We start from the raw sequence: 25,222 nt of genomic DNA, 5'->3' as shown, positions 1-25,222 counted from the left end.
TTTTTTTTATTACACACAGCGGGTAGTTTGTATGTGGGGTGAACTTCCTGAGGTGGTGGAGGACACAGGTATAGTTACAATGTTTAAAAGACACAGATAAGTACATGAACAGGAAGGTTTAGAAGGATATGGGCCAGGAGCAGGCAGGTGGAATTAGTTTAGTTTGGAATTATGGTCGTTACAGACTGGTTGGGCCAAAGGATCTGTTTCCGTGCTGTATGACTCCACAACTCAAGTCTTTCTTGAGGTTGATGATGAGTTCAATTCTTCAGTATCCTTCTGCAGAGAAATTAAATGAAGCTCGAAGATTCACTTGTGAGAGAGCAGTGATGAGGGTGTCATCCTCATACTGACATCACAAGCAATGTTCTTCTTGGATTTCAACTGGTTGGGGAGGAAAAGATTTTTATCCATCCTGTAGACAATGTCCACCCTACTGGGAAGCTTTTTCTTGACAAAATGAAGAATGGTGGCGAGAAAGGAAAAATGGGTGGGGTGATGAAACATCCTACTCCTGTCTTGACCTCAAAGGATTCTGTCATATTGTTATAAAGCAGAGGTCAAACCCCCTTCTGATAACTAAAACTGAAACACCTGGAGAGGCTCAACCCCACCCTATAATCTGTTTAAAAAAGTGTGAAAAGTGGCCTCTCATGCTGTTATAAAGGAGCAGTTAAATGAAAATGAACTCCTGGTAGTCACTCTATAATCAACAAGTAACAATTTATTTATCTAACTCTAACAGTGCACAAATTAACAGAACTAACAAACTTAACAATTCCCCCTCAATTACTAACTATTCCTAAACAAAATAAAATTCTAATGGTATGCTGCTCCTATAAGTCCCATTGAAATAAACCAAATACACTTTTTAAAAATGAAAAATTAGTCTTTTGAAATAACAGCCAGGATACGTCGTCCGAAATGTTCTGTGCCTTCTCTACTGTTCTTCAGTCAGGGGCACCTATCTCAATAAATTCTTGTCTCATGAATATTAGCTAAGAGTGCTTCTGCACCTTTAGTCTTACGACGGTTCTCTGAGAGCTTAGAGAATTCTGCGAGCCAGTGATTTTCTCTTTAGGGCTGCTGGTTGTTAACTCTAACAGATGGCAGTTGCTCTCACACTGGTTTTCAAATGCCCTCTTCTTTTCTACCCTTGATAACCTATCAATTTCTTATGCTAGGATTGGTCCTAGGTTGTCAAAACCATCAGATTTAAATTTTATTGGTTTTTAGTCTTTAAGTGCCTGCTTTAAATTAATTAGCTGATTCAAAGTGGTTGCCTTAAGAACAAAACAAGATTACTGCCAGGGTTGCTAACCATACAGCTTTTTGATACAAATGTTTCAATTTCAGGAACTCTCTGTACCTGCTGTTCCATGCAGACCTTTTATTTTAAATCTCCAAGCCTAGAAAAAGCACATCATGTTTTAAATGGACCATATACTCTTCAACCTTATCATTTTACAAACACGTTCTAATGTCCTGCCTTCCAATCCACAAGTACTCTACCAAACTTCGCAACAATATTACTATTGGTGAGGACCATCACCAACATCTTGTCATAGAGGAAATAGAGAACATTTATAGATTTCTCTGGACCGCTGGCCTTTGGCATGGTCTTCCATAGCATTTCCTGATTGACTGAGTCAATAGTATTGGTCAGATTAATGAAGGCCATGTAGAATAGTTGGTGCTGTTCCTGGCATTTTTCTTGGAGTTGTCAAGCAGACAAAATCATGCCCATAGTTCCAGTTTGTTGGAAGTCACACTGGCTTTCCAGAAGGATTTCTTCAGCGACTAGGATGAGAAGGTGCCTAGCAGGGTTCTGGGCAATGATCTTCTTGATGATGGACAGTAGGAAGTTTCCTGTTGTTTCTGCAGAAAAACTTTGTTTCCTTCCTTGAAGATGGTGTTGATGGCAGCATCCCTGAGATTGGCAGGGATTTCTTCTTTCTCCTAGATTTTCAGGAACAGTCAATGGAGATGATTGGAAAACTCTGCTCCTCCAAGTTTGAAAATCTCTGCTGGAATTCAGTCCGCTCCTGCAGCTTTCCCATTTGTCATGTGTTTAATGGTGGCTTCGATTTCTGCTACAGTAGGCGGAAGTCCAAGTTTATCTTTGATGGGGATTTGGAGGATTTCCTCAAACTAGGCGGTCAAGGTCACAGATTTGGAAGGCACTATCAAAGGAGTCTTGACAGGTGCATCTTGCAGATGGGAAAGTGAAAGTCCGAGGGGATCATAGGCCGCTCTCTTTTTTTGATGTCTGCTGGACAGTTTAACCCAAGGATTACGATGCCTCAAGAGAGGGGTAGGGTTAAGAAGAAAGGGCGACCTCAGCAGATCAGAGTACTGAACCTCCGCTGCTGGTGTCAACAGTGGGTGTGGATAAGGCACCAATCAAAAGCATGCTGCTTTGAGACATGCGATTCTGACAACCTCTTCGGGAGCAAGCCAGGTAAAGGAGAGATTAAAGAAAATAAAACATTACCTGGTTATTATCCATATTTCTGAGCAAATTGTGTGCTGCATTTCCCAAATTTTGAAAAAGAACAAATTATTTCATAGCTATAAAGCATGTTAGATGTCCTGATGTTGTGAAAGCCAAAAAAAAAATGCACAACTTCCCTTTTATTTTGATAGACTGAAGATAGTAACTTAATTTGTAATTGCTGGATCACTTTACATAATATCATTAAGACAAGGGGGAAGTGTGCTTTGGAGAAATGTATTTATGCAAACAGCTTTGAAAAATAGAATGTTTTGCTAGAGAGTAGTTGAGGCAGAGAGCATTATATCCTCAAATGGGAAAATGGGACAAATACTTGAAACAGAAGAAGATAGAAGGTATGAGTACAAGGTGAACAAAACAATGGGATTAGTTTTAGGGTCTCTGATTCACAAACAGTCAGCATGTACATCATAGCCTTCTGTATAATAATATTCAATGGCTCAATTGCTGAAAATAAAAACATTTACTTTATATTTTCATTACTTCTTCTACAAATTGAGAAGCTACTTGCAATAGCCTTGAAAATGTATGGAATTACACACATTTCAGTTTCCAGATACCCTTGCAATTATTTAGATGGTTTGCTGAAGCAATATGTGCCTTTCTCAAGTTTTAATAACTCCATTTCAGGAACCTAATGTAGGCAATTTTTAAATTATCCTTGTAAAAATAGCAAGAAAGACCTCAAAACAACAACTATAGCAATGAGTTGAAAAAGTGACTTCAACTTCAATTATTTACTTTATCCAGTTATCTGTGGTGGTAGTTTATAGGCCGCTAGACTATCAGTAATCCTTGAATTAGTTGATTGTCTAATGTTAGCTAAAAATTCATATCCTACTGTATCCTCGAGGAAGTGGGACTAATAGTACCTATCCAAGAAATAGGAGTGTAGTACAAAGCATGCTTATAAATCTAGCTGACAAAGTACTAAAGCACACCTTTAGGAATCCAACATGATTCATCATGGGAAAGATCTTCATGCTATTGTTGCAAGCAGACTTCATATCTTTCTCCTGTAAGCAATTGTGAATACAGGAGTGAAATAAACCTGCGATCACCAATACCATTACCAAGCTCTAAAGACTTGGGATCATAACACTGACAAATCAGTAATTCCTATGTTAATACAATATTACTCAGAATATGAAATCTTAGACTCACTATTAAGCATGTTCAACCATAAAAGGGAACATTCGCTGGAATAGCAAAATATATTTTTACAATGTCAGCCCTGAATCCATGCACTCACCTCTGAGTCAGAATGTCATAGATCAAGCAGATGGTCTATGTTGCCACTTCAACGTAGTCCTAAGGCATTTATGCACCAAAAGTGCAGTCTTCAAGATGGGATGTTAAGTCAATACCCTGTCGGCTATTAAAAAAAATATGGACCCCATGGCACTATTCCGAGGGACAAGTTGACTTATCATTCTATTGCTATCATTCAAACAACACCTGTAAAAACTAACCATCTGGACATCTGTTACGTTTGAAGCTTTTTTTTTTAAATTCATTCACGGATGAGGGCGTTTCTGGCTAGGCAGCATTTATTGCTGATCCCTAATTGTCCAGAGGGCAGTTAAGAGTCAACCACATTGCTGTGGGTCTGGAGTCACATATAGACCAGACCAGGTGAAGATGGCAGTTTCCTTCCCTAAAGGGCATTCTTGAACCAGATGGGTTTTTCCGACAGTCGACAATGGATTCATGGTCATAATTAGATTCTTAATTCCAGATATTTATTGAATTCAATTTCCACTATCTGCCATGCAGGATTCGAACCCAGGTCCCCAGAACATTATCTGGATCTCTGGATTAACAGTCCAGCGATAATACCACTAGGCCCTCGCCTCCCCACACAAATCTCTGCACACAAATGGGCTGTGGCATTTAAATACATTATATCAGTCACTACACTCTAAAAGTATTTATTTTGTTATGAAATGCACCTGTTTGCCCTTAAAGACACTACAGTTCTTTCTTCTTTCTTTTTAATGTTTTCATGTGAGACAATTCAATTCATTGATGGTGTAAAATGTGCAGTTTTTACTGTCTGAAGTTTGGCTTTAATGTAGTCATAAAATTAAACATATCTACTCAGGATCAATTTGGATTTTTTTTTTTTAAGAATTCCAGCCTTTTAGAAATGCAAGTAGAAATCACTTCATGAAGGAGCAAGCAAACTATAAAATCTCATTGCATTTGATTGTTTGTAGCACAAAGGCAACCTGAAAGGCAGCCAATCACCACAGTAATTTTTGATTCAAGTATTTATAGTCATTCAAAATACCATTTTACAAATCATGGAAATGATATTGCAGAGGAAGAGGTGTTTCAGTGCAATGGATCTATCCACTAAGGTGGCACAATTAGCCCCAGTCCCTTGTTCTTTCCCAGAACTTAGCACATAGAGTCATAGAGTTGTACAGCATGGAAACAAAACCTTCAGTCCAACCTGTCCATGCTGACCAGAAATAAATCTAGTCCCATTTTCCAGCATTTGGCCCACTTCCCTCTAAACGCTTCCTATTCAGATACCCAAATGTTGTTATTGTACCAGCCTTCATCACTTCCTCTGCCAGCTCGTTTCATGCACGCAGCACCCTCTGTGTGAAAAATTTGCCTCTGAGGTCCCTTTTAAATCTTTTCTGTCTCACGATAAACCTATGCCCTCTAGTTTTGGACTTCCCTACTCCAGGGAAAGACCTTGGCTATTCACCCTATCATGCCCTCATGATTTTATAAACCTCTATAAAGGTCACTCCTCAGCCTCCGATGTTCCAGGGAAAATAGTCCCAGCCTATTCAGCCTCTCCCTATAGCTCAAACCCTCCAACCCGTGCAATATCCTTGTAGGTCTTTTCTGAACCCTTTCAAGTTTCACAACATCCTTCCTGTAGCAGGGTGACCAGAATTGCACGCAGCATTTCAAAAGTGGCCTCCTTAATGTCCTGTACAGCCGCAACATAACCTCCCAACTCTATACTCAATGTACTGATCAACAAAGACAATCATATCAAACACCTTCTTCACTGTCCTTTCTAACTGCGACTCCACTTTGAATAAAGTATGAACTTGCACTCCCAGGCTCTTTGTACAGCAACACTCCCCAGGACCTTACCATTGGGTGTATAAGTCCTGCCCTGATATGCCTTTCCAAAATGCAGCACGTCAGATTTATCTAAATTAAACTCCCTCTGCCACTCCTCAGCCCATTGGCCCATCTGATCAAGATCCCATTGTACTCTAAGGTAACCTTCTTCGCTGTCCACTACATCTCCAGTTTTGGTATCAACGCAAATTACTAACCATACCTCCTATGTTCACATCCAAATCATTTATATAAATGATGGCAAGCAGTGGACCCAGCACTGATTCTTGTGCCACATCGCTGGTCACAGGCCTCCAGTCTGAAAAGCAACCCTCCACCACCACCCTCTGTCTTCTACCCTCGAGCCAGTTCTGTATCCAAATGGCTTGTTCTCCCTGTATTCCATATGATCTAACCTTGCTGACCTGTCTACCAAGAGGAACCTTGTCGAACACCTTACTGAAGTCAATACAGATCATGTCCACCCCTCTGCCCTCATCAATCCTCTTTGTTACTTCTTCAAAAAAACTCAATCAAGTTAGTGTGACACGATTTCCCACTCACAAAGTCATGTTGACTGTCCCTAATCAGTCTTTGCCTTTCCAAATACATGTAAATGCTGACCCTCAGGTTTCCCTCCAACAACTTGCCCAGCGCTGATGTCAGGCTCACTGGTCTATAGGTCCCTGGCTTTTCCTTACACCCTTTTTTAAATAGTGGCACCACATTAGCCAACCCCCAGTCTTACGGCACCTCACCTGTGGCTATCGATGAAACAAATATCTCAGCAAGGGGCCCAGCAATCACTTCCCTCACTTCCCACAGAGTTCTAGGGTACATCTGATCAGGTCCCAGGGATTTATCCAATTCTATGCATTTTAAGCCGTCCAGCACCGCCTCCTTTGTAATATGGACATTTTCAAGCTGTCACTATTTATTTTCCCACGTTCTATATCTTCCATATCCTTCTCCACAGTAAACACTGATGCAAAATACTCATTTACTATCTCCCCAGTCACCTTCAGTTCCACACATAGGCAGCCTTGCTGATCTTTAAGAGGCCCTATTCTCTCCCTAGTTACCCTCTTGTCCTTAATGTATTTATAGGATCTCTTTGGATTCTCCTTAATCCTATTTGCCAAAACTATCTCATGTCTCCTTTTTGCCCTCCTGATTTCCCTCTTAAGTGTACTTCTACTGCCTTTATACTCTTGTAGGGATTCACTCAATCTCTGCTGTCTACAACTGACATGTGCTTCTTTCGTATTTTTGACTAAAACCTCAATTTCTCTAGTCATCCAGCATTCCCAACACCTACCAGCCTTGCCCTTCACCCTAATAGGAACATACTGTCTCTGGACTGTTGTTATCTCATTTTTGAAAGTTTCCCATTTTCCAGCCGTCCCTTTATCTGTGAAGATCTACCCCCAATCAATTTCTGAAAGTTCTTATTTAATATTGTCAAAATTGGTCTTTCTCCAATTTAGAACGTTGACTTTTAGATCCAGTCTATCCTTTTCCATCACCATTTTAAAACTAATAGAATTGTGGTCACTGGCACTAAAGTGCTCCCCCACTAATATCTCAGTCACCTGCCCGGCCTTATTTCCTAAGAGTAGGTCGCGTTTTGCACCTTCTCTAGTAGACACATCCACATACTAAATCAGAAAAATTTCTTGTACACACTAAACAAGTTCCTCTCCATCCAAGCCCTCAACACAACGGCAGTCTCAGTCTATGTTTTTGTTTTTCCTTCAAGCACTTACCCTATTCCTTTTTGGAAATTATTATTGAATTTGTTTCCACCACCCTTTCAGCCTGTGGATTACAGATCTAAAGAATCACTGAGTAAAAATATGTCTTGCTGTTTAACCAATCTCCTAATATTATGTTCTGTGGTTCAAATCCTTCTGTCATTGGAAACACATCCTCCTCATTTACTCCAAAACCCTTCGTAACTTATGCTTCATTCTTGGCTATAAGGACAACCCCATCTCTTGTCTCATTGATAACTCAAGTCTCTCATACCCAACACAATTCCAGCAAACTTTTCTGTTCCACCTCAAAAGGCTCTGACACACTTCCTAAAGTGTGATGCTGAGAATCAGGCACAGTCCAGGTGGACTAACCACAGTTTCATATACAGCTAGCATAGTTTCCTTGTGTATTTGCATTTTATGCCACTTTTAAAATAAACAGTGCTTTCTCAACATGTTCTGCCAAAGAATTTTGCGCTTATAAAAGCATCACTCTGTTCCTGGGTGTCAGCTAAAATTGTATGATTTAGTTTAGAGTCCTCTCTACATATTTCCTACCAAAATTTATCATTTCATAATTGCCTAATGAAATTGTTGAATAATTTACATGTTTAAGCACAAACCTTTAGAATTATCAGATGTAGACTGTTAATTCTAATCACCCATTTAAATGGTATCCATTAACTATTTCTCCAGAAATCTAAAGAACCTTAAATTAATGCTACTTTGTGACCCCTTACAAGATGCACAAGTGTAGGTTAGAATCATTTGTTGTTCTTTCTCCATTTGCTGAAGGACTTCTTTCTGTTCTATTTGATTATATTCAAGCCCTCACCCATTTATGCAGTCATTTACCAAATTAATGATAAACTAGTGCACTATTTTCTCCCAACACTTCTAATATATTACTTATATGGTTTAACAAATACTCTTTACACTGCAAACTTTCTGGCATGGCATTTGTTATGGAAAGTGCAAAAAGGCAGTTACCCTATCAATGTGTCCTGCTGCAGTAGCAAGAACTCTTCCTTTCTTCCAATCCCAAACACAAACAGTGTTTTTGGAATCCAGACCAATAGATACCAAACGCTGTGAAGAGGGGGAAAAGATATAGAAATTAGTGAAAACTTCCTCATTTTTCTATTGGTTTACAAAACTTCATAAATCCTCCCTCCCACCCAATCCCTTCTTATTTGCATCTTAGAGTGTCTATAGTTACTCAAACCCACTGTAATTAACCAGATTTTCCATTCATTGGGGAATATTTCTCCACTGAAAAAAGAATCTATAAAGTCAGTTTAAGATAAAAAGGTTCCATGACATTTGGTATTAGCATGAAACCTTGCAACTTACTATTTAAAATCTAAACATTTTTTGAGTATTATGAAATAACACTGAATAGCTACATTGTTAATCGTATGGGAATTCTTTTCCACAAAACTTCCACACATTTCATGTTATTTTAGATCTGATCCAAAGCACAACTCAAAGTATTTAAATTAGTTTCCTTTTGCACCTAGTTGAGAAGTAGGAGTGAAGCATACATCTTGGATCCATAACATTCAGTACTGTAAATAGTTACAATGACAAGATTCAGCAAATCAACAAAATTAAACCATTTGTATTTTACACCATGAGGAAATGGACATTTTGTACAATTGCTAAAGAGAATGAGTCATTAGGAGTCTGCACACTATAGTTTCTGTCCTGGGAAGAGAGTATGTGGTCAACCTAAGGATGTATCAGAATATTTACTGGATAGTCATTCAAATGACAATGTTTTAATTTCAAAGGATACAGGATAGTACTGGGTGCAGACAGCCGAAGAACCTCATTTATTATGGCTAAATTGCATACAGAGAATATCACTAGGTAATCCCAACATCCCTAATCTAATTATATCAGGTGTGGAGATGGTGCTAACAAAATCAACCACTGATGTTCCATGTTAAAGTATAATTAAATTCAGCAATCAGTTCCAAGTACTTGTGTGTCACAACAATGAATTTCAAAGAACAAAGTTCCAGTGTCCTTTAGTTGGTGTCTCAACCTAGTTGAGATGCATCTATATCTAAAATCAGAGATGGTGATGGTAGGCTACAACTTATACACTGTTACTTGTGGATCCACTATTGGCTTCACTGCACAAGGGGCAACAAATGAAAACACGTGACTGACTATGATTGAAATACTGGTCTCAACCCCATTGTGATTGGGCCCAAATCATGAGACATACATTAAACAAAGGATTGAGCATTTCTCTGAATATCAGAACTGTCATGGAAATTGGAATAGGAAAAAGACTGTTTAGCTTTTTCTGTGCCTAGCATAATCGTAGAACTTGGAAACAGACAGGTGCGCAGGGACCAAAAAAAACTTCCAGTTGGAAGCCATACTTAGTTAGATTTCAATCGTACAGGAATTGTGAGCTGCCTTCCTGTTTCAAGAAAGTTAACAGATAGTTTGAATAAAACTTCAAGCATAGACTGCTAATAATTTAGAGCAATTGTATGGGAAAATCTGAGATGACAGAAATGGAAAAAATTTGGATAGTTCCAAAGTGGGCTGTGGAGGTGACATCACAAAGAAAGGCAGGTAATCAATGTAATCACACTGGCTTAGAACTGTTTTTTTTCTAAAAGGACATGGAGAATGCATTAACGATGCACGCAGGTTTGGAAAACTTTAAAAAATTACACAATAAAAAGTAAGCAAGGTTATCTAACAAATTAATGCGAGCAAGCAACACAATGCAATACTAAATAATGAAGAATCAATTTATAGAATCAACTTATTAGAATTTGTGCTAAATCTTCATACATTTCTTCCACCAGTAAACATCAGTCTAATTTCCATTTTATCATACGTGACACGGCAAGATGAAAAATCTAACTAGCATGTAAGTTACTTACCTGGCCATCATGATCAAAGGCCAAGCAGGCTACTCCATGTGTATGAACATCTTTCAGGATGGATATCGTCTGCACATTGTAGGTATCCCACACACATATATGTGGCTCCTTTCCCACTTGACCTGTTGCAACTAAAGTTCGTTCTGGGTGCAACGCTAAACTGTGGATGATTACAGAAAGTATATTTTTGATAACAATGTAATTCAAAACATCAGCTGCAAAGCTCTTTGGTATTAGTAATACAGCCAAATTCTTACTAGAAAATATTCATTCTCATTAGATTCCCAGAGGAGATCATGGCTGATTTGGGGCTTTTTTTAAATCTCTCAGCTCATCTTTAAATTATGGCAAGCATGTCAACTTAAAAGAAAACCTGTGGTCCTTGCAATGCCATAGCAACCTTGGATAACCTGCCTAGTAGTGTGATTTAATGGCTCACAATCATGCATGTGCGAAGTGAGGAAAAAGGTAACAACCTTTCTTTTCATTATTTTCGCTGCTGCAGAAACTTCTGATGTCTGTGCGCAACAGTGACATCTGAAACAAGAAGTCAATGCTTGGAATGGCATCAGCACAATAATCTGTAAGTAAGGAACCTCCAAGTGGCTCTGCAAATTAGGGGTGCTTTGGATGGTAAATATTTCTTACTTCCCTGAACGGGTGCAAATTGGCACCATTCGGGATGAAAGAGACCATTTGATCAGCACCCCATCCGCCAATTCAAACATTCACTTCCTTCACTGCCAGGGCACAATAGCAGCACTGTGTACCATCTATATGATACATCGGAACATCTGGCCAAGTCACTTACTACTATACCTATAAAATGTGAAGCCTCTGACATCTGATAGACAAAGGCAATGGGTGCCTGGGAATACCGCTGGCTCTATATCCTGCTCCAAATCATACCCCCATCCTCATCTGGAACCATATCATTGTTCCCTCACTGTTGGAGAGTGAAAATTCTGGAAACCTTTTTTCTAACAGCCCTGCAGGTGCAACTATGCATTATGGGCTTTGTGGCTTAAGGCACCAGTTCACTACATCTCTTAAGTATGGACATTAAATAATGGATTTGGTGGCAGTGGTTACCTTCCATGAATAAATTAAAATAATAATCAGCATGCCAAGCAGAACTACAAAGATTTATATAGAATATTATCACATCTGTTTACTTCCAGAACATGGTTTCAAGTATCTCTGGAATTTTCACCACTTGAATTGTATATTTTGTTTCTTTTTTGGGGCCAAAAACAGAAATGAAATTTGAACTGCTTGGAAACTGAAATCCCAGGAGAGTTTTGCAACTTGAAAATCAAGGACTACATATTTTTGAATATTGCCATATCATTTTGTTTTGCTTTGAAGCAGCAAGGCAGATAATGCGATACTGAAAGTCCTTTGAGTTAAGGAAATTCTTCCTAACAACAGCCCTCTGATAGGTTGAGCTGCTGATTATTTAATACTGTAAGTGCCAGGACAACAGATAGAGAAGCATATGGAGCCTGCAAAGAGAAAACTTCCATCTCTCCCTCTCTCTCCCCTCATGTGGGTAAAAGACAGAAAACCAAGAAAGCTTAAAGGGAAGAACTCTGACAAGAAAGGACCTAGGTCCACCCAATCAATTATCAAATAGAAGAATGACTATAACCATACAGATAACAGCATGTCTTCATTGTTAAAAATCAAACAAAGACCACCCCTGAAATCTAGACTTTTGAGCTTAGGAATTTTGCTTACTTGCCCATATTCTTCTTCCACTCATTGTATCTGTGTCAAACTTTATGATTGCATGTGCATATGTGCCTGCATGTATGTGCAGATATTTGAAGGAGAATAGATGAAGTTGTGCAGTAGTAGTAGTAGAAATCTTTTGTCTTCTTGTTTTGGTTAATTATGCTACAATAAATAGATATTTTTGGTTAAATGACAAAACCTGGTGTTTTCTCCTGAATTGCAGTCAGAGAGGCAAATTGGTCTTATTGATAATTGCATTTTGGGATGGCTTGTGGAACAGTGGGGCATGATTATCAATGCACATTTCCCAGTTCAGTCTTAATAACTATTGTAAAATGACTAAGGTGCTGCGCAAAAGGTTAATATGCACAAGGTAAGATCACATGGCATTAGGGCTAATAGATTAGCTTGGATAGAAGAATTGGCTAACCAACAGAAAGCAGAGAGTCACAATAACCGGGTCTCTTTTTAGTTGGCAAGCTGTAATTAATGGGTACCACACGGTTCAGCTTTCGAGGCCCCAACTATTTACAATCTATATTCATGACCTGGATGCAGAGATAGAATATACCACAGCCAAATTTTTAGATGATACTAAAATAGGTGGGAAAACAAGTTGCAATTAAGAATAAGAAATTTACAAGTAGATATGGATAGCTTAGGTGAATAGTCCAAATATTGTTGATGGAGTTTAACGTGGATAAGTGTAGGGTTATCCATTTTGATCAGAAGAATAAGAAGGCAACTTGTTATCTAAGTGGAGAGAAAATTCAAAATATTTCAGTGCAGAGGGATCTGGGATTCCTCTTGCAGAACACTAGCATACAGGTTCAGCAGGTAAGAGGAGGGCAAATTGGATTTTGGCATTTATTGCCAAAGGAATGTTCACAAAAGTAGAGAAATGTTGTTGCAATTCTACAAGGCATTAGTGAGACCACATCTAAAACATTGGGATCCCTTGACTAGAGATATAACTGACTTGAAGGCAGTTCAGAAAAGTTGTACTAGCTTAATTCTAGAGATGAAAGGCTTATTCTATTAGGACAGTTTGAGCAGTTTAGGGCTATACTTGCTAGAGTTTAGAAGATTGAGAGGAGATCTAATTGAGGTATACAAGACGCTTAAGGGAATTGACAAAACAGACATCAGCAGATATGTGGAGAAAGAATCTAGAATGATAGGTCATAGATTCAGGCTAAGTGGTGGCAAATTGAAAACAGAGATAAGGAGGAAATTACTTCTCTGAAAGGCTCATGAATCTGTAGAATTCACTTCTCCAGAGTGCAGTAGACACTGGGACACTAAACAATTTCAATGAGGAGATTTTTAATTAGTAACAGGTTGAAAGTTTATGGGTAGAAGGCAGGAAAGTGTGGTTGAGACTGAGATGAGATCAGCCACAATCGTATTAAATAGTGGAACAGGCTCAAGGGACTGAATTGCCTATTCCTGTTCCTGGTTCTTATGAATATTCAACCCAATAATCATAATCAAAGAATGTAAGATTGAGCAAAAATCCCCAATATTAAAACACATGGATTTTGGACAGAATTCTGGACTTTCAAAATTTTTAAAACCAGAAATGAAAGCTGGAAAGCATTTTTGCAGGAAGATGGATGAAAGGAGGCATAGTCAAGATAGTTGTGGAGCCAGTGGGTTTGAAATGGATGTCATCGGTGAGTCGGTTTCTGGAGATGGAGACAGAGAGGTCCAGGAGTGATGGGGGAGGTGTCAGAAATGGTCTAGGTGAATGATGGTGGGGTGGAAGGTGTTAGCAACATTGATGAACTGCTCGAGCTCCTCATGGGAGCACGAGGCAGCGCTGATACAGTCATCAAAATAACAGAGAAAAAGAGGTGACAGATGCTGTCTCTGCCTCCGCCTCATCAGCTACCAGGATGAGGCATTCCACTCCAAGTCTGACTATGCCTGTTTCTTTGTAGGATTTGTGGAACAGTCCCTCCTCTGCAACTATGCTGGCACCATCCCTCGCCTCTTTCTCCCTTATATTGATAACTGTATCAGCACTGCCTCATGCTCCCACGAGGAGCTCAAGCAATTCATCAACTTCAAATTTCACTCAAGATACTAGTTTGCAGAACAACATTGACACTTTACCAATGTTGTTGTTGCCATTTTTCAGATGAACTGTTAGCAGTGATTACTTCTGTCTTCAAGTGGACATATCAGATCAGCATACTTGATGAGCAGCAGGGCAGTTCCATTCGTATCTTGGCAAATATCTGTGCCTCAACCAACATCTCTAAAGCATATTACAGAAAAGAACAAAAGCACTGCGGATGCTGGAAATCAAAACAACAACAGAAATTGTTGGAAAAACTCAGCAGGTCTGACAGCATCTCTAAAACATATTAGCCAACTGCCTAATGTTTTGCTGTGCACAAACTAGATATTGCATTTTCCTGCATTAATGTTCTCTGTAATGTAGGAGTCAGCTAGTTAGTCAGATCTAGCTTCTTTTGACATTTTTAAAATTGCACAACTCAAATTTAAGAACACTCAATGTCTTAATTCTTCTCAAAACAACAGCTTAAGATTCCTAGATTCGGATAACAGCTGGTCAAAACGTCACTCATCAGTCATATAAATAAACTGTGCCCTCAACATGCTAAACTTCAACAGTCTCAACTTCTGAAAACATGATCCCACAAAATCTCATCTCCACCCTCAACTTTTTCCACTGATCAATAGTGACTGCTCAAATTCTACGCATTAAACTCAAAATCTTTATCCTTGTATTCTAAATCACGCATGCATCCTGTCTCAAATGCTTTGTTCCTCAGAATTCTGTCTTTCTCCCTAAACAGAGTTGTTATCATCTCAATCCCACTATTGAGTACAACTTACATAAATGGCTACTCCATCAACTCTGTGAAAAGTCCTCAAGGTTTTGAGACATCCTTTTAAAACAATCTCTTTCCAGTCGAGTGTCAATCTTCCTTGTGCTGATTTGAGAAAAACTTTGGGATGTTCATTACACTTAGCACACTATATTAATACAAACACTTCAACATGACTCCATCTGGCTTTGGAAGACAACAAACTGACTTTTTACGCCAAGTCAGTCTGAAGATTTCTGACTGATATTTCTTACATCTTGATTTGGTTTGATTTAAAGAGAAGTGCTTTGAAAATCTCAATAAAAATACAGTTTCTCTAACAAATTGCAATCACTATAATCCTCACCAAAAACAAGGGTCCCAATATTAACTCCGGGAAACTTCAGTACAAACCTCTTTCCAGCCTGAAAAATAACCCATTAACTATTACTGTTTTGTACCCTTCCATGTTGCTATAGACACTTTTACTACATGAGCTACAACTTTTCTCAAGTTGCATGGCTCTGTATTGAATATTATTTGGAAGCCCATGTGCACCATATCAAAATGCTTTCCCTCATCAATGCTCTTTGTTACCAGTACAAAGAAAAACTCTAGCAAGTTAGTTAGAAGAAAGAAAGAAAAAAGAACAATACAGCACAGGAACAGGTCATTTTCCTCCCCCCCACCATGATTGTGCTGACATATGACACCTTTCTAAACTAAAAAACTTCTGCCTTTAGACGGTCCAAACCCCCTCTATTCTCTGCTTATTCATGTATCTGTCAAGATGCCTCTTAAAAGTTGTATCTGCTTCTACCACCACCTCCTCTGGCAGAGTATTCCAGGCACTTACCATCTTCTATGTAAAACAAATGCCTCCCATTTTCCCCCTTTTATCTTATACCTATGTCCCCTAGTAACTGACATTTCTATGCTGGAATAAAGACTCTGACGATCTACTATATCCATGCCTCTCAATTTTGTGAAGTTCCATCAGGTCGCTCACTCAGTCTCAGAAGTTCGAGTGAAGAGAAACCAAGTTTGTCCAGTTTCTACTCATAGCTAAAGCCCACCAAACCAGGCATCATTCTGGAAAACCTTTTCTGTGCCCTCTCCGAAGCCTCCACATCCTTCTGGTAATTGTGGCCAAAACAGTACGCAATGTTCCAAATCTGGCCTAACTAAAATTCTACAATCGCTACAACATGACTTGCCAATTTCTATACTCAATGCCTTGACCAATGAAGGCAAACGTACCATACGCCTTCCTGACCACCTTATCCACTTGTGTTATCACCTTCAGGGAACTGTGGACCTGTACGCTTAAATCCGTCTGTACGTTAATGCTTTTAAGGGGCCTGCCATTTACTGTATACTCCTGTCCTGCATTAGACCCACTGAAATGTATCACCTCGCACTTGGGATTAATTCCCACCTGCCATACCTCTGCCCAAGACTTCAGCCCATCTATATCCTGCTGAATCATCTGGCAATCCTCCTCAGTATCCATAGCTTCACCCAATCTTTGTGTCATCTGCAAACAAATGCATTTGGTTTATGTTACAAACAACAGGGATACCAGCACTGATGCTTGCAGAAACCACTGGTCACAGATCTCTAGTCAGAAAAACATCCTCCCAATCTACTTTCTGTCTTTTATGACTAAGCAAGCTCTGTATCCATCTTACAGCTCACCGTGGATCCCACGTGACTCCACCTTTTGTAACAGCCTGCCATGAGGGATCTTGTCAAAGGCCTTGCTAAAATCCATAGAGACAGCATCCACTGCCCAGCCTTCATTGATCATCTCTGTCACTTCATCAAAAACATCAATCAAGTTTGAAGTATGACTTTACTCACACAAATCCATGATATCTATCGCTACTAAGTCCATATTTTTCCAAATGTGAGTTAATCCTATCCTTATATAATTATCCCTATAATTAGCTCCAATAATTTCCCTACCACTGAGATTAAGGTGCACCAGCCTGTAATTTCCCATTATCAGTGTTGCCCTTCTTAAACAAAGGAACAACATTGGTTATTCTCCAGTCCCCTGGGACCTCTCCTGTGACTCAAATGGATACAAATATTTCATACAAGAACCCAGCAATTTCCTCCCTCACCTTCGTCTGTATTCTGGGATAGATTCCCATCAGGTCCTGGGACCTTAAGTATCTTAATGTTTTTCAGAAGGCCTAACATCTCTTCCTTTTTTATATCGACATGCCCTAGAATATCAACATTTACCTCTCTAAATTCACCATCCACCATGAACTTCTCTTTTGTGCATACTGATGCAAAATATTCATTAAGGACCTCACCCATTTCCTCCAGTTCCACACAAATTCTCTTCTTAGTCATTGAGTGGACCTACCCTTTCCCTTGCTACCCCCTTGCTCCTTACACTTCCCCCGTTGGACAATTTACACATTGCTTCAAGAAATCCTCCTGGAGACACCAAACAATCCCACACCCACCCCGCGAAATCCAAGCTCCTGTAACTAAGGGAGTCCTAGTAGATAGAGGAGAAGTTAAAATCCCCACAACAATCCTGTTGTTTTTACATTTTTCCATAATCTGTCCACATATTTGTTCCTCTATCTCCCAATAGTTGTTGGAAAGCCTTTAGTACAATCCCAAAATGATTGCACCTTTCCTATTCCTGAGGTCTACCCACATGGCCCCACTGGTTCAGCCCTCCAAGGTGTCCTCCCCCAGTACAGCTGTAGTAATCTCCCTAATCAGTAAAACAACTCCCCATCTCTTTTACATCCCTCTCTACCTTGCCTGAAACATCTAAATCCCAGAACGTTAAGCTGCCAGTGTTGTCACTCTCTCAACCCAGTCTCTGTAATAGCTACAACATAGTAAAATGTACTAATCCAAGCTCTAAGTTCATCTGCCTTACCTGTCATGTTCTTATTATGATTTTACCCAGCAAACCCATGTTGACTCTTCCAAATCAATCCACATTTTTCTACATGACTATAATTCTATTCTGAATAATTGATTCTATAAGTTCCTGCACCGTTAACATTAAATCAAATGGTCTGTAATCGCTGGGCCAATCCATATAATCTTTGTTGAACCAAGGCATTATGTGTAAAATTGTCCAATCCTGTGGCACCTCCCTTGAAACAGGGAAGATTGAAAGATAATTGCCATTCTCACTTCCTTCACCATTCTTGGATGCATTTCATCTAGTCCTTTATCAACTGTAAGTACCAATAACTTATCCAATACCTCCTCATGAGTTTTAAATCCTTCTAGTGACTGTGTAATGTAAAATGTTCATTTCATCACCTCTTGCCTCCAAATGGTATGTTTCCTGCTGGTCTATTCCTCTTACCCCAGCTGGATTGTGTGCCACTGTCACCACTGCAGACGTCAGATTGGTCTTGGAGGAGTCAACTCAAAGGAAAGTAATGGGCTCGGACAGAGTCTCTAGCGGAGCACCTAGATCCTGTGCAGACCAGCTGGCAGAGGTATTCACTGACATCTTTAACCTCTCCCTCCTACAAGCTGTAGTCCCCATCTGCTTCAAGAAGACCACCATCATCCCAGTACCAAAGAAAGCACACGCAACATTCCTTAATGACTACCGCCCAGTGGCTTTGACCTCCATAATCACAAAGTGCTTCAAGAGGCTGGTCATGTCCCACATTAACTCTAGTCTCCCATCCTGCCTTGATCCTCTACAATTTGCCTACCGACATAACAGGTCCATAGCCAACACCGTTTCCCTAGCCCTGCACTCATGTCTGGAACATCTGGACCTATGTCAGACTCCTGCTCATCGACTACAGCTCCGCCGTCAATGCCATTATCCCATCTCAAAACTCTGAGACCTCGATCTTGGCTCTACCCTCTGCAACTGGTTTCTCAGCTTTCTGACCCACAGACTGCAATCAGTGAAGATAGACATCTGCACATCCTCCACAATAACACTCAACACTGGAGCCCCCATTCGGATTGGTTCTCAGCCCTCTAATGTACTCCCTGTACACCCATGACTGTGTTGCCAAATTCCAAACGAATGCCGTCTACACATTTGCTGATGACACCACCATGGCAGGACAGATATCAAACAATGACGAGGCGGAATACAGAAAGGAGATAGAGAGCTTGGTGTCGTGGTGCAATGATAACAACTTCTCTCTTAACGGCGGCAAAACTAAAGAACTGATCATTGACTTCAGAAAGAAAGGAGAACAACCCCCTCCATCTACACCAACGGAGCTGAGGCTGAGAGGGTTGGGAGCATCAAGTTCCTAGGAGTGATGATAACAACCACCTGTCCAGGTCTTCCTGCATAGATGCGACGGTCAAGAAGGCACAACAACACCTTTTCTTTCGCAGGCAGCTCAGGAAATTTGGCATGTCCATAAGGATCCTCACCAACTTTTATAGATGCACCATTGAAAGCATACTGTCCAGGTACATAACAGCTTGGTACGGCAACTGCTCTGCCCCGGACAGTAAGAAACTACAGAAGGTTTTGTATGCAGCCCAGACCATCATGGAAGCCAACCTTCCATCCATGAACTCCATTTACATGTCTTGTTGCCACAGAAACGCTGCCAACATCATCAAAGACCCACCTCACCTCAATAATGCTCTCCTACAACCTCTTCCATCAGTAGAGGATACAGAAGCTTGAACACACGCACCAGCAGGTTCAAGAATAGCTTCTTCCCTGCCATTATTAGACTGATGAATGGACTCTCTAACTTCAAATAATGCTGATCTTGCTAATGGTCATCTCACCTAGTGCACACCCTGTGCAATGCAACCTGTAAGCCTCTGTCTAAGTTTTTTCACCCTATGATGTGCATGTACTGCTTGTAAACAAAGCTTTTCACTGTACTTAGGTACACATGACAATAAATCAAATCATCATCAGTTTTAGAGAAAGCATTTCACACTGTCTATCTTCACAAACAAGAAAATAATTTGCCAATGACAGCAAACTGCACACAGAGGTAAGTTTTCACAGAATTGCTACAATGTGGAAACAGGCCACTCGGCCCAACAAGTCCACACTGACCCATTCCCCTAACCCTGCATTTCCCTTGTCTAACCAACCTAACCATCCCTGGGCACTATGGGCAATTTAGCATAGCCAATCCACCTACCTTACCCATCTTTGGACTGTGGGAGGAAACCAGAGCACCCCCACACAGACACAGCGAGAATGTGAAAACTCCACACAGACAGTTACCTGAGGCTGGAATTGAACCCAGGTCCCTAGCACTGTGAGGCAGCAATGCTAACCACTGAGCCACCGTGCCACTTCAGCATCAATCATAAAGCAAGTTACATCTAATAGATTTGTACACTGTAGTATGTTAAACTGGATAAACAAATGAAAATAAACATGGTTTCAAAGTACTAATTACAACAATGTACACCCTAAAGGCTTACAAAGTCTTCCCAACTATGGCTGAAAGTAATATGATTTATTTAATTGGCAAGTTAAAACTATCCACAAGAAGTCAACCAATTTTGAAAAGTGCTGTTAAGACACATTTGTTAAGAAATGACTGATATTATCTAGATTAATATCCTCAGTCTATATAACCTTTGAAATCATCCTTGTTTCAATGGTTCTGTCTGCAATCACTCTACATCCTTTCATTAGCTAATGAAATGGTCATTCATCACTGCAATTTTTGTATCATTGGCAGACATTCAACAGGCATTTATCTTTACTTCTATGTGACATTAGAGCGTTGTGCAACTTAAATTTCTTTCTTTAATAGAAAAATATTAGCGAACATTTTTAAAGCAGCCTGTGATTGATTATACTGCAATGATTAGAACATTTTTGAAAAGTTGCTTATACCTATTTCCTATCTTAGAATGGACCTATAAAGTTTTAATGCGCTTAGTAACTTTCAGATTCCACAAATTCATTTAACATATTACTTAGGAAGAGCCAATTGAAAGTTGATCAATCAATTCAATGATATCTGTGCTACATGATACAAATGTCTGTCAAATAAATGATATCCTTTCATTACAAGGGAATTCCATTAACTTAGATTGCATTTAATCACAAGAAAGAAATGGTCCAATTCCATTTTTCTCTCCTTTTAATTGATGATTAACTTCACTTTTGAAACTTTAATCATACAGTCACACACTCTAAAACTGTTATTCCACTTCATTCGACTCAAAGTAGATGACTGACTTATCAGCAATTTTCCATTAGGTTGGGCAGCACGGTGGCTCAGTGGTTAGCACTGCAGCATCACAGCGCCAGGGACCCGTGTTTGATTCCACCCTTGGGCGACTGTCTGTGTGGAGTTTGCACATTCTCCCGTGTCTGGGTTTCCTCTCACTGTCCAAAGATGTGCAGGCAAGGTGGGTTGGCCATGCTAAATTGTCCAGTGTCTAGAGATGTGTAGGCTAGGTGGGTTATTGGGGGATGGGTCTGGGTGGGATGCTCGGAGGGTCGGTGTGAACTTGTTGGGCCAAAGGGTCTGTTTCCACACTGTAGGGATTCTATGAAGTAATAGCTGCACTCTCTACAATTGATCACAAACATGTGCAATTCAGCCTTCTTCCACTTAACCTAAGCATGTAGTACAATTTCCTATTGCAAAGGTTCTACCAAGCCAGCTAAAAATGATCAATATTGCTACTTTCACAGGAATTTAGTTTGGACTGGATGGGATTACAAAAGAAACTAAAGACAGAAGAACATCAGAAACGTGAGCAGGAATAGACCATGTCTCATCAAGCCTGCTGTGCTACTCAGTATGATCATGGTTTCGCTTCAGCTCGACATTTCTATCCTACATCCTTCAATACCTTGACAGATCAAAGACCTGTCTACCTCAGTCTTAAATATACTCAATGATGCAATATCCTGCATTCTCTGAAGTAGAGAATTCCAAAGATTCACAACACTGAGTGAACAAATTTCTTCTCATCTAATTTATTAGTCCCTTATTATGAAATGGTGTCCTTTTATTACAGATTCCAGAGTGGGGGGAACATCAACTCAGTATTTAGCCTGTCAAGACCATTCATAATTTTGAATACTTCATAAAGATAATCTCTTATTCATCTAAACTCCAGAGAATAATCATCTCAACTGTCTCAGTGAGTTATCATAGGATAACCTGCTCTTTCTAGAGGCCATTCCGCTAAAGATTTGTTATACTACCTCCAATGAATGTGTATTCTTCCTCAAGACCAAAATTGTACGCAGTATTGCAGGTGAGGTCCTATCCATGTTCTGTAGAATTATTTTAAATCTTACATTTCTATCCCCTTGCAATCAAGGCCAATATGCAAGTTAATCTTATTAATCACTTACAGTGCCCGAATTCTAACTTCGTGTTCCTTTTACAAGTATAATCAAAGCCTTCTGATCATCAAGTTTCACACATATAAAAAAAATTCTGCTTTTCTATTCTTACTACCAAAGTAAATAACTTCCCCATATTATTCTCCATCTGCCACCATATTGCCCACTCACTTACCTTATTGTATCTCCTTAGAACCTCTGTTTCCTCCTCACAGCTTGTATTCCTACTTAGCCTTGTATGCTCAGCAAACCTGGATTACTCACTCACTTTCTCTTTGTCTAACCTATTAATAAAGACTGCAAATAGTAGAGGTCTACCACTGATTCCTGAGGCATTCCACTAGTTACAACCTATCAAATTGAGAATGGCTCACTGCTTTATATTGTGCTTTAAGCCAACACTGCAGTTTGCATGTCAGGTGCCTGCATTTATGCTGTCACAGAGGCTGCTTGCTCCTCATCATCAACTAAAGATCTCTAACTTCTTACGCATTATAGAACTTCTTTATGTGCATCTGAATATTGTAGGTTTTCAAATACTTATGTTTAACTGTAATGTCTGAGGCATTTCTCTTCACATACTCATTCTGGACTGGTGTCTTGTCTGTCAGAATAATGTGATCAGTTACACCATCACAATGTATAAGAATCTCATGATACCAACTCTCACTCCAAATTTCTATCTACTAGGTCTACACTACTTTTTCTGATACAGTATAAGAATGACTGTCCAAACCTGTGATCATACTTGGTCTCTACCCTTGGCTCAGGTTATATCAATGACATTGTGCCACTATTGAAGAAAGGTGGTAAGGAAAGGCCAGGAAACTATAGACAGGTTTGCCTGACGTCAGTGCTGGGCAAGTTGTTGAAGGGAATCCTGAGGGACAGGATTTACATGTATTTGGAAAGGCAAGGACTGATTAGGGATGGTCAACATGGTTTTGTGCATGGGAAATTGTGTCACACTAACTTGATTGAGTTTTTTGAAGAAGTAACAGAGAGGATTGATGAGGGCAGAGGGGTGGACATGATCTGTATTGCCTTCAGTAAGGCATTCGTCAAGGTTCCTCTTGATAGACTGGTTAGCAAGGTTAGGTCACATGGAATACAGGGAGAACTAGTTATTTGGATACTGAACTGGCTCGAGGGTAGAAGACAGAGGGTGGTGGTGGAGGGTTGCTTTTCAGACTGGAGGCCTGTGACCAGCGATGTGCCACAAGAATCAGTGCTGGGTCCACTGCTTGTCATCATTTATATAAATAATTTGGATTGAACATAGGAGGTATGGTTAGTAAGTTTGCAGATAACACTAAAATTGGAAGTTTCGTGGACAGCAAAGAAGGTTACCTCAGAGTACAATGGGATCTTGATCAGATGGGCCAAAGGGCCGAAGAGTGGCAGACACAGTTTAATTTAAATAAATGTGAGGTCATGCATTTTGGAAAGGCAAATCAGGGCAAGAATTATACACTTAATGATAAAGAGCCTGGGGAGCGTTGCTGAACAAAGAGACCCTGGAGTGCAGGTTCATACTTTATTGAAAGTGGAGTCACAGGTAGATTGAATAGTGAAAGAGGCATTTGGTACGCTTGCCTTTATTGGTCAGCGAATTGAGTATATGAGTTGGGAGGTCTTGTTGTGGCTGTACAGGACATTGGTTATGTCACGTTTAGAGTATTGAGTTCTGGTCTCCCTCTTATAGGAAGGATGTTGTGAAACTAGAAAGGGTTCAGAAAAGATTTACAAGGATATTGCCAGGGTTGGAGGGTTCGAGCTGTAGGGAGAGGCTGAATACACTGGGGCTATTTTGCCTGGAGCATTGGAGGCTGAGGAGTGACCTTATAGAAGTTTATAAAATCATGAGGGCCACGGATAGGGTGAATAGCCAAGGTCTTTTCCCTGGGGTAGGGGAGTCCAAAACTAGAGGGCATAGGTTTACGGCAAGAGGGGAGAGATATAAAAGGGACCTATGGGGCAACTTTTTCCATGCAGAGGGTGCTGCGTGCATGGAATGAGCTGCCAGAGGATGTGGAGGAGGCTGGTACGATTGCAACATTGAAAAGGCATCTGGATGGGTAAATGAACAGGAAGGGTTTAAGAGGGATATGGGCCAAATGGTGGCAAATTGGACTAGATTTATACAGGTTATGTGGTCAGCATGGATGAGTTATACAGCAGGGAAACAGACCCTTCGGTCTATCTCTTGGACTCCCTGATCTTCCTGAATGTCCCTTCAGGTGTTCTGACAGTACAATATCTTGGGGTTGATCTGCCTGCCTGATGACTACAGCTTTGGCCTTCTTATCTCTTTACCAGATATCTGCTTTGACTTTAAGGTTGACTGAGTTTTCACCCTGTGTCTACAGTTGTACTAACTCTGCTCCTATCTGATGTGGCTATTCTCTAGTTGTTTTACATTCTTGTGCTGTTGAGAGATTCTTTGGCTTGAGATGGTGTTCTAAAACTGGTACATCTCTCTTTAATTTTCTCTCCATTAACAGTTGCGTTAGAATCAGAGTCAGAGATGTACAGCATGGAAACAAACTCTTCAGTCTAACTCATCCTCAATTAAATAAATTAAGTTTAAATAAATCCTAAATTAAATAAATTAATCTAGCCCCATTTTCAGCATTTGGCCCACATCCCTCTAAACCCTTCCTATTCATATACCCATCTAGATGCCTTTTAAATGTTGTAATTGTACCAGCCTCCACCACTTTGTCTGGCAGTTCATTCCATACATGCACCACCCTCTGCACAAAATTGTTGTCCCTTAGGTCCTTTTTAAATCTTTCCCCTTTCTCCTTAAACCTATGCCATCTAGTTTTGGACTCCCCTACCCTGGGGAAAAGACCCTAACTATTCACCCTATTCATGCCCTTCATGACTTTATAATAATATTGGCAAATTACTTTTCAATTGTGCTGTTTGTAATGGAGTAGAGCTAACCTCATGTCCAGATTCTTATACATCATTGACCTCACACATCGACCACACTTTTTTCCTCTCTTTTTGACTGAGGAATGTGTCACATGGTTGAT

At 40.0% G+C, this 25,222-nt stretch overlaps 1 protein-coding gene across 1 annotated transcript in view; it reads right to left on the bottom strand.

Moving 5' to 3' along the window:
* eml5 (EMAP like 5) overlaps positions 1-25,222 on the bottom strand; it is a 225,903-nt gene that overhangs the window by 186,643 nt on the left and 14,038 nt on the right. The window contains exons 2-3 of the mRNA XM_048600073.1: positions 10,278-10,437; positions 8,356-8,454 (exon numbers count right to left, since the gene is read on the bottom strand). Coding sequence (XP_048456030.1) covers positions 8,356-8,454; positions 10,278-10,437 — 259 coding nt within the window. The remainder of the gene's footprint in view (positions 1-8,355; positions 8,455-10,277; positions 10,438-25,222) is intronic.

The sequence above is a fragment of the Rhincodon typus genome, chromosome 8 (genome assembly GCF_021869965.1).
Source record: "Rhincodon typus isolate 14 chromosome 8, sRhiTyp1.1, whole genome shotgun sequence".
Classification (NCBI taxonomy): Eukaryota; Metazoa; Chordata; class Chondrichthyes; order Orectolobiformes; family Rhincodontidae; genus Rhincodon; species Rhincodon typus.
Note: the sequence above shows the minus strand (reverse complement) of the source record. Positions and strands in the feature narration are given on the sequence as shown.